Below are 11,659 nucleotides of genomic sequence, written 5' to 3'. Positions count from 1 at the left end.
GTCATCTCGTTTGTTTACATACATATATAGTTAGTATATGATTTGTATTATTTAAGTAAAACCTGCTCATTTGAAATGCTGCTGTGGCTGGAGAAATCACTGACTTAACAACCCTTTGTATTTATCAAAAACAAAACTTGGGCCAGGTGCAGTGGCTCACCCGAGGTCAGGAGTTCAAGAAAAAAAAAAAGAAAGAAAACAACACATAATCTGCTCTTGAATACCCCTAAAGAGCCAGGAAGCTCACCTCCTTCCCATGCTGCCCAAGACCGTCTGTGGGCAGAAAACGGAGGCCAATGAATGCCTCCCCCTTCAGCTGCCAAACAGCAGCCCGCTGGGCCCCAGTGCTCCTGGCAGCACCCCCAGTCCTGGTGGGGAGCTCTCCTCCAGCCTGGTGGGAACGCCTAGGCAGCTTCCACAATGCGAACCAGCTGGGGTCTTGCCCTGTGGGGATCAGATATTCCTATGGCCCAGTCCTGGAGCCGCCCACACAGTACTTCAGGACCCTCCCGGGATTTCAGCTAGGCATCCAGGTGGAGGCCAGAGGAACCCCACAGGCCCTCACAGCTCTCTCAATGGACCCCTCCCTGGATGGGTGGTGGGCTCCTCAGTGTCCACATTTGCTCCTATTTATGTTAAACAGATTCAGGCTTGTCATCGGGAGGTGTGCTGGTGGGACCCAACCTCGGGTGTTTGCGAGCCTTGAAAAAGGAAGAGGGAAAAACAAGCTCCCCTCATTCCCCGCTCCATCACCAGGGACGCCGGGGCTAGGAGCCAGGTCCCAGGCTCTCCGTGGCGGGCAGGTTGTGAGACCTCGGCGAAGCCACCACCTGTCCACCCAGTGGCTTCCCCATCAGAAGAATGGAGCGGAGGAGGCTGTGAGCCTGAACGCACTTCACCAATCACAAGGCCCGAGGTGACAGTGGGTCACTTTTATTCTATTGATTATTCTCCTGTTTATAATGGGGAGGGGGTTTCTTTAAAATGCTTCTCCTGAGCCTAAAGAGCCTCCCCACCCAGCCCCCGTCAGAGGGAAGGGGCAGAGCATACGCGCCCCCCTGGCATCTCTGGAGAGGAGGAAGGATGGGGTGGGCAGGAGGGGCTGCCCCTAAGGGGCTCCCCAGGCTGGCACTGCCAGGCCTCTGCCCACTCAGTCCCTGCTGGCCCCTCTGAAAGAGGAACCAAAACCAGAAAAGAGAAAAGCTACTCCACACCTGGTCCTTAGGGCTGGGTCTCCCCCATTGCTGCCGCTTTCCTACCAACAGCCTCCTCTCCTCTCTGGGAACCTCGTCCTTCCTTCCCCATCCCCTTAGCACCGGCCTCTGCCCTTGTGGGCACCTCTGCCCCAACTGTCTGGCTTCCTGTGCCACCCGAGGGGTGCCCTGAGGTTCATCCTTCCTGCCTGTTGTCTAGAAGGCCTGGGGCGCTCACTGAGCTCACTCCACAGGCTCTGGCACCACGGGTCAGCCCTGCCTCAAGACAGGACACTGTCCTGGGGGTGTCCACAGCCTCCCACTGGACCTGCTCCCTCAGCTCCTCAACAGCCAGCCTAAGCCCAGTGGCAGCTCAGGCCTCCCTCTCCTGGGCCCCAATCTTGCCTCCCCAGGAAGGGTGGCCAAGTGCCCCCTCCATCAGGAGCGGGTCGGGAAGGTGGCCTCGCAGGCCTCTCACAAGTACATCTTCATGGCCTTGTGTGTCGTGGGGCAGTAGCGGGCATGGAGCTGGGCCAGCAGTGCCCTGGACGTGGCCTCGAACCGCGTGCCCTGGCTCTTCTTGTTCCACACGTGGACAGCATAGGTGGCATTGAACAGCTGTGGCAGCTCCTCGGGGTTGATGTCCTCAAAGTACTTCTTCCAGTCCTGCCAGGGGATGGGGTAGAAGGCCTCGGGGGGCAGGGTGGTGACACCGCGGCAGGCGTGGCTCTCGGCCAGGCTGCGGATGGAGCACCACTTCTTGAAGACCCGCGTGAGCAGCTGCGGGCCCTGGTGACCCCAGATCCAGCCGTTGTAGTGGTCCACGAAGTCCCGCATGCACAGTGCCATGAACTCGTGCCTGCGCTCGAAGGCCAGGAAGGCGCCGTTGAGGACGTAGCGGGACTGGGTGCCCAGCACGTTGGTCAGGTTCCTCAGGTTCTTGAGAACAATGAAGTCGGTGTCCAGGTAGATGCCGCCGAACTTCCACATGAGTGCGATCCTGGAGGCGTCGGAGAGCACGGGGAGCAGGTACGGTTCCCAGCGCCCCTGCACAGCCGCGTACCAGTCGGCCAGGGGTGTGTCCCGGAACAGCTCCTGCAGGTCCAGCGGGAGCATCTGGACATTCGGGAAGCAGCTCAGAAGTGAGATGCCCAGGTGCCGGGGCAGGGAGGCGTTGCCACCTGGAAGCCCTTTCATCAGGACCAGCACGTGGGATTCGGGGTGAGTTCTGGCCGCCGACTCCACGGAGCACATGAACAGGAAGTTGGGGTTGGTCCGGTCTGAAGTCTCCAGGAAGAAGATGTTGCCCGGAGCAGGGCCGTGGGAGGGTAGGGCGGGGGGTGCCAAGGTGGGGCAGGGAATATCTGCTGGCAGGTTATACAGCTGCCCTTGCTCCTTGGGCTCTCCCACAACATGCCAGTAGATCATGATGGAGACGAAAAACGTGAACTTGAAGCCGATGATGAACAGGGTGCAGACCCGCTGCCTTGGGGCACCCCGCAGCAGCCGCAGCAGGAGGTCGGGGGGCTTGGACATGGTCTCCCCAGATCAGACCAGGAGCTTCCAGCAGGAACCGGCTGGTCTGCAAGAGATGAGCACCCCCATCAGGGAGGCCGTTGGCATTCCCGACCCACAGGGAAATGCTTCCTGTGAGCATCAGCCAGAGCCAAGGTTGGCTTCCAAGCCCATGGACTCCCGGGCCCACAGGGGTCAAGGCTTGAACCCCAGCCTGCTGGCTGCTCACCTACGAAATGGGAGCACAGTGGGCCATAGACTGGGGTCTGAGCAGGGTCCCTTCCACTCTCTGTGACACACCTGTAAGCTCCCCCAAGGACCAGGCCAGTGCCACCCATGGTGTGTAACCATTACAGGCCCAGGCCAGAGTCTGGTCCGCATAAGGACTGTCAGAAGTGATGGCTTCACCATGTGACACACAGGGCTCTGTTAGGATTGGCAGCCTGGGATTTGAGGCCCAGCTCATGCCCGCCTCAGCTCCATGAACCAGGCCTGGGGCTCATCCAAGGACAGGCCACTGAGGGGTCCTGAGGACGTTCAGCATGAGGCCTGGGGCTCTGGCAGGCCCGGGCACTGGCTTGCTAAGGGCTGGCCCAGCAGGTGCACTCACAGGGCACTCGTTCCAGGCACATGGGATGCCTACCGCATCCCAGAGCCATTTGCTCCAGACACACGGGGGTCTCTTGGCCCCCTGGCTGTCCAGCCCAGACCCTGGGCTGTGCTTTTCATAGACACAGGTGGGAAAGAAACTGGGAGGTTGTGCCTTAGGCCATGATGCTGACTGGTACTACCGCCCTTAGACCTCTCTTTCTTGGTGATGTGCGCTTGGCCAGTGCAGGAACATGCCCAGGTACCTCGCAGGTGGTTGGGGGAGCAGCAGGCTTGGACCATGCTCCTGGGGAAAAGACTGTGTGAACACCTGGGAGGCATGAGACCCCAACTCTGCCTGACCGGCTGTGTGACCTGGGGCAAGTTACGGAGCTCTCTGAGCTTCAGTCTTCCCACCGGCGGGACAGGACGCTGGAACCCACTAAAGGGTAACATTCATTCGTTCATAATTCTGTAAATACTGGCTGTCCATCCTGTCCATACCAGGTGACTTTCTCAGCATCTCACACATAGGAACATGTGTGGCCCCTTATAACCACCCTATGGCGTGGCAATTACCACCTCCACCCCACAGATGAGGAAATTGAGGCATAGAAGTACAGTACCTTGTGCAGAGTCCCACAGCCAGCAGTGACAGTGCAGGGGTTAGGTCCCAGGCCACCCGGCCAGGGTCCCTGCTCTCATCACTGCACCACCCTGACTGGAAGAAGCGGTTAGCCAATGTACCTGGTGTGTTGGAGGAACTTGGTGCATGCTGACCTGAACTGTATCGATGTTAACAGCCAGCGGGATCACCATTAACTCAGTGACTTCTATGCTCCGTGACAAACTCACACCCCCGCTGGCCCTCAGCAAGCCCAGGGGGCAGTTGCATCGTTTCTACTTTAGGTGCCAGGAAACCTGGGCACGAAGTCAAGGGACTGGGTGCAACTTGGTTGCTAAGGGGAACTGAGAGTCGGTCCCCTTCCAAGGATAGGCAGAAGGTGGGGTGGCAATCTCACACAGGCTGAGAGTGGTACTGGGAGCCTGGGGCTTCGTAACTTAGGCTGGGCCCTTCCCAGGGTAGAGAGCCGGGAACCTCAACGATGTCACTGGCTGGTAACTGACCAGCCTGGGCAGCCCATTGCAAGGAGGTGGGGATCCTGGCAGTCTGCAGGCCTCCGGGAGACACGCCCTGGCTCAGCAGCCGACCTTCTTTGCCAACACGAACACGGCCCTTCCACACACTTGCAGCGGCTGCAAATCCATCTGCAAAAGATGGCAAGAAGAGAGTGAGACAGGTCGCTGGCTCTCAGAGGCCTCGTCCCCCCGGCCACACAGGCAGGTCAGGCCTGGGGCTCATGTGTTCACTGATACATTCACTCGCTCCACCTCTCAGGGGACACTCAGGGAACAGGGGCAGGCCCTGCACTGGTACCTGGGAGAAGGGGAGAATCAGACACAGCCTTTTCCTGAAGGAGTTCTCAGTCTGGTGGGGGCACCATTTAGAAACAGACAAAGAGGCCAGGCGTGGTGGCTCACGCCTATAATTCCAGCACTTTGGGAGGCCGAGGCAGGTGGATCACTTGAGATCAGGAGTTCAAGACCAGCCTGGCCAACGTGGTGCAACCTTGTCTCTTCTAAAAATACAAAAATTAGCCAGGTGTGGTGGTGCGCACCTGTAATCCCAGCTACTCAGGAGACTGAGGCAGGAGAATCACTTGAAAACCAGGGAGGCGGAGGTTGCAGTGAGCCAAGTTGCGCCACTGTACTCCAGCCTGGGTGACGGAGCCAGACTCTGTCTCCAAAAAAAAAAAAAAAAAGGCTGGGCGCGGTGGCTCACGCCTGTAATCCCAGCACTTTGGGAGGCGGGGGTGGGCAGATCATGAGGTCAGGAGATCGAGACCATCCTGGTGAACATGGTGAAACCCCGTCTCTACTGAAAACACAAAAAAAATTAGCCGGTCGTGGTGGTGGGCGCCTGTAGTCCCAGCTTCTAGGGAGGCTGAGACAGGAGAATGGCGTTAACCCAGGAGACAGCGGAGCTTGCAGTGAGCAGAGATCGCACCACTGCACTCCAGCCTGGGCGACAGAGCGAGAATCCATCTCAAAAAAAAAAAAAAAAAAAAAAGGGCCAGGCACGATGGCTCACGCCTGTAATCCCAGCACTTTGGGAGGCCAAGGCGGGTGGATCACTTGAGATGGGGAATTCGAGACCAGCCTGACCCACATGGAGAAGCCCTGTCTCTACTAAAAATACAAAATTAGCCTGGCGTGGTGGTGCATGCCTGTAATCCCAGCTACTCAGGAGGCTGAGGTAGGAGAACTGCTTGAACCCAGCAGGCGGAGGTTGCAGTGCACTGAAATCGCACCACTGCACTCCAGCCTGGACAACAAGAGCAAAACTCTGTCTCAAAAAAAAAAAAAAGAAAAAGAAAAAAGGAAACAAGACGGTGACTCCCTCAGGGAGGTGACACTTGGTTAAGCAGATGAGCAGGTCAGATGGAGGAGACAGTGGTGGCTCCAGACCTCTGCAAGCACCATGGGAACAAGAATCTAGTGTGCACCTGTATCTTCTCTCCCCGGCACCCAGCTAGGTTCCCAGCATGCAGCAGACACATGGGAAAACGGCTCACCCTGACCCACTCCCTCGACAGCCAGCAGGATGCTTTACAAGTATATCGGCCACGTCACTCTCAGCTTAGACCCTGAGTGATGGGAGGCCCTGACCCGCTGGGTGCCATGTGTACCCCATACCCGTGACCTCATGTTCTGATTCTCTCCCCGTCACCTGTGCCCCAGCCACACCTGGCTGCCTGTTTCTCAGACCTCGCACGGCTGCCAGGGCCTTGGCACCTGCTGTCCTTCTGCTTGGAAGGTTCTTAGGTGCCCACTCAAAAGTCCCCTTTTCATCAAGTCCTCCCTGGGCCCCCTGAATTTCCAACTGCCCCCATCACCTCAGAGCCCCCTCGTTAGTTTCCTCATCCTTGCACTTATTCTAACACACGGTACATCCTACTTATTTGCTTTGGTTGTCTAGAACATAACACCATGAGGATAGGTATGTTTTGTGTTTTGTTCAACTCTAGAATAGTAGAACAGTGCCCAGCTCTTAGTACGTAGTCAATAAATAGTGACTCCATGAGTTAACCAATGAGTGAATTAATGATCAGCAAATGAATGGATTAATTAACGAGTGAGTGACCAGTAAGAGCGAACCAATGAGTATGTAGACTGCTGTGTGACCAAGTGGGCCAGTGAGAAAAGTGGGGGGCAGAGGCCGGGTGAGCTCCCTGGGATGCGGGTAGCAAGGACAGGGCTGTGGTGTAACTAAGACATGGTGCCCCCTGCCCCTGTCTTTCTTCTGCAGGGAGAGAGGGGCTATTTTGGTCCTGAGTACTTTTAACCCATGTGAACCACGCGAACAGGTGAACAGTTGGAGGTCCAGGAGCAGCAGCAGGGGCCCCTGCCTGCTTGGGGGCCCCGAGTGCTGGCATGATCTGACTCCATGGTGTAGGCGGGGTCCGGGCCCACTTGGAGGGGCAGGATATGTCGTCGGACCACAGTTGGGGGTGCCAGACTCGGGCCACGCCATATTTGGTGTCAGAGCCCAAGACCCAGGAATAGAAACTGTGTATGGGGCCAAGTTGGCCGCAGCCCAATACCCGGGTGACCTCAGGCCCAAAGCATGCTCCTGGCCCCCGAGACAGGCCTCACAGTTGCAGCCTATGTCCTGGGCCTTGTCAGCTGGGCCTGGCACACTCCTGCTGCCTGCCCCTGCCTCCAGGCTCACCACTTCCCACCCTGTCACCAGGGAGCTATTCCCAGTTAGCCTGTTACTGTGGCCACTCCCTTGCTTTAAGCCCTTCCATGGTTCCCACCACCAGGATCCCCCATGACTCATCTTAGGCAGGAAGTGAGGAGTGAGGAGAGGTGCAGGGCATGGCCGGGCGTGGTGGCTCACGCCTGTAATCCCAGCACTTTGGGAGGCTTAGGTGGGCGGATCACAAGGTCAAGAGATTAAGACCATCCTGGCCAACATGGTGAAACCCCGTCTCTACCAAAAATACAAAAATTAGCTGCTGTAGTGCTGTGCGCCTGTAGTCTCAGCTACTCAGGAGGCTGAGGCAGGAGAATCACTTGAACTTGGTAGGCAGAGATTGCAGTGAGCTGAGATTGCACCACTGCACTCCAGCCTGGCGACAGAGCGAGACTCCATCTCAAAAAAAAAAAAAAAATCGACAGGTGCAGGGCAATGGAGACAGAGGGCCAAAGGCTGGGTCAGACTCCTACTGGCTAGGTTCTTGGCACCAGCTCTGCAGGCCCCAACTAGGGGTATCAATATCAGGGGCCAGGCCCAAGGGCTTAGGAAAGGCCCTCCAAGCTGGTGCTTTTCATCCCTACACGAATTGCACCCCCACCTGTCCCTACAGTAAGGGCGCTACCCCTCCCGTCCTGTGTCCAGCCCAGCTCAGCCTAGCACTGGCCAACCATGACCCAACGAAATGGAGTCCGCACTGAGCCCTCCATCCAGGCTGAGTGCTGACAGAGGGGCTCCCAGAGCACCAGGGTTGTGCCCTTGGAGATTCCGATGTCCTGACGGGAACACAGAGGCCCCAAGAGGGAAAAAGGTGTCAGAGGTGTGTGAGCCAGACCAACACCATCTTAAATAGGAGGTGAGTAAAATGAGGCTGACACCTACTGGGCTGCATTCCCAGACAGTTAAGGCTTTGTAAGTCACAGGGCGAGATAGGAGTTCAGCACAAAATAGGTCATAAAGACCTTGCTGATAAAACAGGTTGCAGTAGAGAAGCCGGCCAAAACCCACCAAAACCAAAATGGCCATGAGACTGACCTCTGGTCGTCCTCTCTACTGGTCTCCCACCAGCACCATGACAGTTTACAAATGCCGTGGCAATGTCAGGAAGTTACCCTATGTGGTCTAAAAAGGGGAGGTATGAATCATCCACCCCTTGTTTAGCATATCATCAAGACATAACCATAAAAATTGGTAATCAGCAGCCCTAGGGGCTGCTCTATGGCGTAACCATTCTTTTCTTCCTTTCCGTTTTGTGTGTGTGTGTGACAGAGTCTTGCCCTGTCACCCAGGCTGAAGTGTAATGGCCTAATCTCGGTTCACTGCAACCTCCGCCTCCTGGCTTCACGCAATTCTCCTGCCTCAGCCTCCTGAGTAGCTGGGATTACAGGTGTGTGCCACCATGCTCGGCTAATTTTTTGTATTTTTAGTAGAGATGGGGTTTCACCATGTTGGCCAGGCTAGTCTTGAACTCCTGACCTCAAGTGATCTGCCCACCTCGGCCTCCCAAAGTGCTGGGATTACAGGCGTGAGACACTGCGCCTGGCCCCTTTACTTTCGTAATAAACTTGCTTTCACTTTGCACTGCAGACTCGCCCTGAATTCTTTCTTGCCCCTTGGCGTGAGTGACCATGACCCTCCTGTCACTCTCGGTCACATCCCTCGACATTTCCTTTCCTTGATCATGGACCTGGCCCAGGGAGCTCACTGAGGACTTGGAGAGCCCCATGCAGGGCCTGGGGAGGGCTCTGGGTCCCTGTGAGGGCAAGGGCCGCAGAACTGCACAGAGGGAGAGGCTGAGCCGTGAGGCTGTCGTCACCACAGAGGCCTCGGCCAGTCCCCGGAGAGTGCTGTAGCTGGGCTGGCCTTCAGAGATGTTTATTCCAAACCAGAGTCGGGGCTATGATGGTTAATTTCATGTGTCAACTTGACCAGGCCACAGGGTGCCCCAATTAAACACTACTCCTGGGTGTGTCTGGGGCTGTTTCCGGATGAGATTAGCATTCGAGTGGCGGACTCGGGAAGCAGATGGCCCCCAGTGTGGGTGGTCCCTCAACCCTCGAGGGCCTGAGTAGAAGGAAAGGCTGAGGACGGAGGAATGTGCCCCTGTTCTCCTGCCTCACTGCTGAGCTGAGACGTCTTATTTCATCTTCTCATCGACTGGTTCTGTTTATTTGGAGAACCCCGACTAACCCAGGGGCCTACACCAACACTGGCCCACAGTGGGTCACTGGAGATGGGCTGTTCCTGAGGTAGGGAGCAATCCACCCAGGAGACGGGGGCTCCAGGGCTCAGTGGTGGGACCAGATGGAGCCACCGCGCCCAGCGCAGCCCTCATCCCCTGGAAACGATTGTGTGTGTTTTCCGTGATCTCAGTCCTCACGGGCGGGGGCTCCTCGCTCTCATTCTGTTCCTGGTGCTGACGCAGGTTTAGCGGACAGCAGGAGCTCAACAGATACCGAAGAGATGAGGAGTGGCCTTCCAGGAGAGCCAGAGGCTATTTCCGCTCTTCTCATGTTCTTGGGGTCTCAACAGGAGGGCCCAGGAACTGGAACTTCAGGAGCAAAGCCACGGTGGGATATGGGGATAAACAGGCCCAGGAATGGCCAAGGGGGGCGCATCAGTGACCATGGCTGGATCCTGCCGTGGCTTCCAAGCCTCCAGATAAGGAGCTGGCCCCTGTGCATGGCCAGGCTGGGGTGTAGCCACCCCTGCTGACTTGTGATTGTGACCCCAGACCTCTGAGGTGAAAGACACCAGCGCCAGGGTCACACAGGGGTTCCTACTGTGTCACCAGCCATGTGACTGCAGTCAGGCCATGCTCGTTCTCTGAACCTTAGTCTCTCTCTGCCCACAAAATGGGATTAACTCCACTTTGGAGGGATGGAGGGAGGCAATGCATCTCCAGGGCCCAGCCTACGGAGCAGGCCCTCAACAGATGTGGCCACGGCCATTGTGTCATAGGCCTTTCCTCCGGCAGGGGAACTGGTGGGTGTCTGTGATGGGGCTGGGAGGGAGGGGCCGCTCAGGATAGTGTTTAAGGTCAGGAAGCAGGGACATGCAGCCAGGACGTAGCATGTTCTTTATCATGCTCCCAGTCCCACAGCTGTCACCAACTGGACCGTCAGAGCCTGCCATCCCTGTCCCACGGTCACACTGGCCTCTAGTGGAGCCAAATTGGGTCCCCTCCCCATCCACCTCCACCCTTGCCTGGTCAGACAGGGACCAAGGTGGGCTTCACCCCCAGCGTCTCCCAGCTCATTGCCTCACGGCTTCCTTCCTGAGCAGGACTTTACGTGGCCAGGCCTGGAGGACAAAGGCCCGCACCAACATCCTGAGCTTCCTTCCTGGCCCTGCCACGTGCCCACAAGACAGGCCACCTCTCTGAACCTTGGTTCAGGTCACAGGTTGCTGTGGGGATTAAGTGTGGTCAGGTCTCACCTGGGTCCCAGACTCAGACAGGAGCCCGAGGTAGAACCCTGGCCAGGGTGAGGTAGAAAGGAAACTTCTCATACTACCTTCTCCAGGGTCCCCATGACCCTAAGGTCACACGTGACTTTGAACATCACTAACATGGCAGCTCCGTGGAGAAGGCTCCCGCCGCAGCAGGAGAAGAAAGAGCAAAGTCACATGCGCCGCTGTTCTGTAGTGGAGGCAGAGGGGTCATCTAGGTTTACCTACCCTGCACCCATTCATCCTCCTGAGAACACCTGCTGTCCTGTGGGAAGCCACCCCTGCCCGGGGGCCCCGCTCCCTGGCTGTTGCCGTGAGCACTGACTCAGGTCCGGCTAATGATAGTACCACATTCCCCTGGCCGCAGTGGTCAGGCTGAGGCACACAGAATGCAGTCCGGGCCAAGCAGAGGTATGTGCTTCCCATAGGGTCACTAGGTGTGAGCCAGGAACCGTCCGGGCAGAGGCTGCCTGGGAATGAAGCCAGCCCTGAGGCAAGCAGAGTCAAGGGAAGGAGACAGAGACCCACATGACACTGTCAGGACACGTGGATCCCACCCTGCACAGCCCACCCAAGAGGAAAGGAGAACCTAGAAGTCAATGATGGAACCTTCTGATGACCTCCTCAGTCAGTCAATGAATGTCTCATCCCCCTGATCTATGTCTTCGTCCTGCTTTTTCTCCCCAGAACTCCTAGTCCCTCCGCTCTTTCTCTCACTCCTGCCACTCCAGGTTGGTCTGTCTCTCTCTCCTTTCTCCCTCTTCATCCCCCTCAGCGGACACCAGGATGCCTTTCTTGGTCTCTGACCCCACAACATCGTATCAGGGGTGGGGCTGCAATGGCAGGAGATAGAGAGGGCCAGGGCCAGACTCACAGGACTGAAGGCACCTAGATGCTCGGCCACTGTTGAGGACTTGTGACCTCACCTGAAAAAGGGGCTCCCCCACCAGAGGAGAGGGATTTTTTTTTTTTTTTAAGAGATGGAGTCTTGCTCTGTCGCCCAGGCTGGAGTGCAGTGGTGCGATCTCAGCTCACTGCCAACTTCCGCTACCCGGGTTCAAGAAATTCTCTTGCCTCAGTCTCCCAAGTAGCT

General features: G+C 57.0%; 1 protein-coding gene across 6 annotated transcripts in view; it reads right to left on the bottom strand.

The window, feature by feature from the left end:
• Window positions 1-904: 904 nt before the first annotated feature.
• The window catches only part of A4GALT (alpha 1,4-galactosyltransferase (P blood group)), a 28,439-nt gene continuing 17,684 nt past the window's right edge, over window positions 905-11,659 (bottom strand). Inside the window, exons 2-3 of one of the 6 annotated variants that reach the window (XM_003905643.3) lie at window positions 4,425-4,565; window positions 905-2,775 (exon numbers count right to left, since the gene is read on the bottom strand). In XM_003905643.3, coding sequence (XP_003905692.1) covers window positions 1,668-2,729 — 1,062 coding nt within the window. In that variant the 5' untranslated portion in view covers window positions 2,730-2,775; window positions 4,425-4,565 and the 3' untranslated portion in view covers window positions 905-1,667. Of the gene's footprint in view, window positions 4,566-11,659 lie in introns of all 6 variants that reach the window. The other 5 variants (XM_021921635.2, XM_021921636.2, XM_021921637.2 and 2 more) reach the window with 5 other exon arrangements.

The sequence above is a fragment of the Papio anubis genome, chromosome 16 (genome assembly GCF_008728515.1).
Source record: "Papio anubis isolate 15944 chromosome 16, Panubis1.0, whole genome shotgun sequence".
Classification (NCBI taxonomy): domain Eukaryota; kingdom Metazoa; phylum Chordata; class Mammalia; order Primates; family Cercopithecidae; genus Papio; species Papio anubis.
Note: the sequence above shows the minus strand (reverse complement) of the source record. Positions and strands in the feature narration are given on the sequence as shown.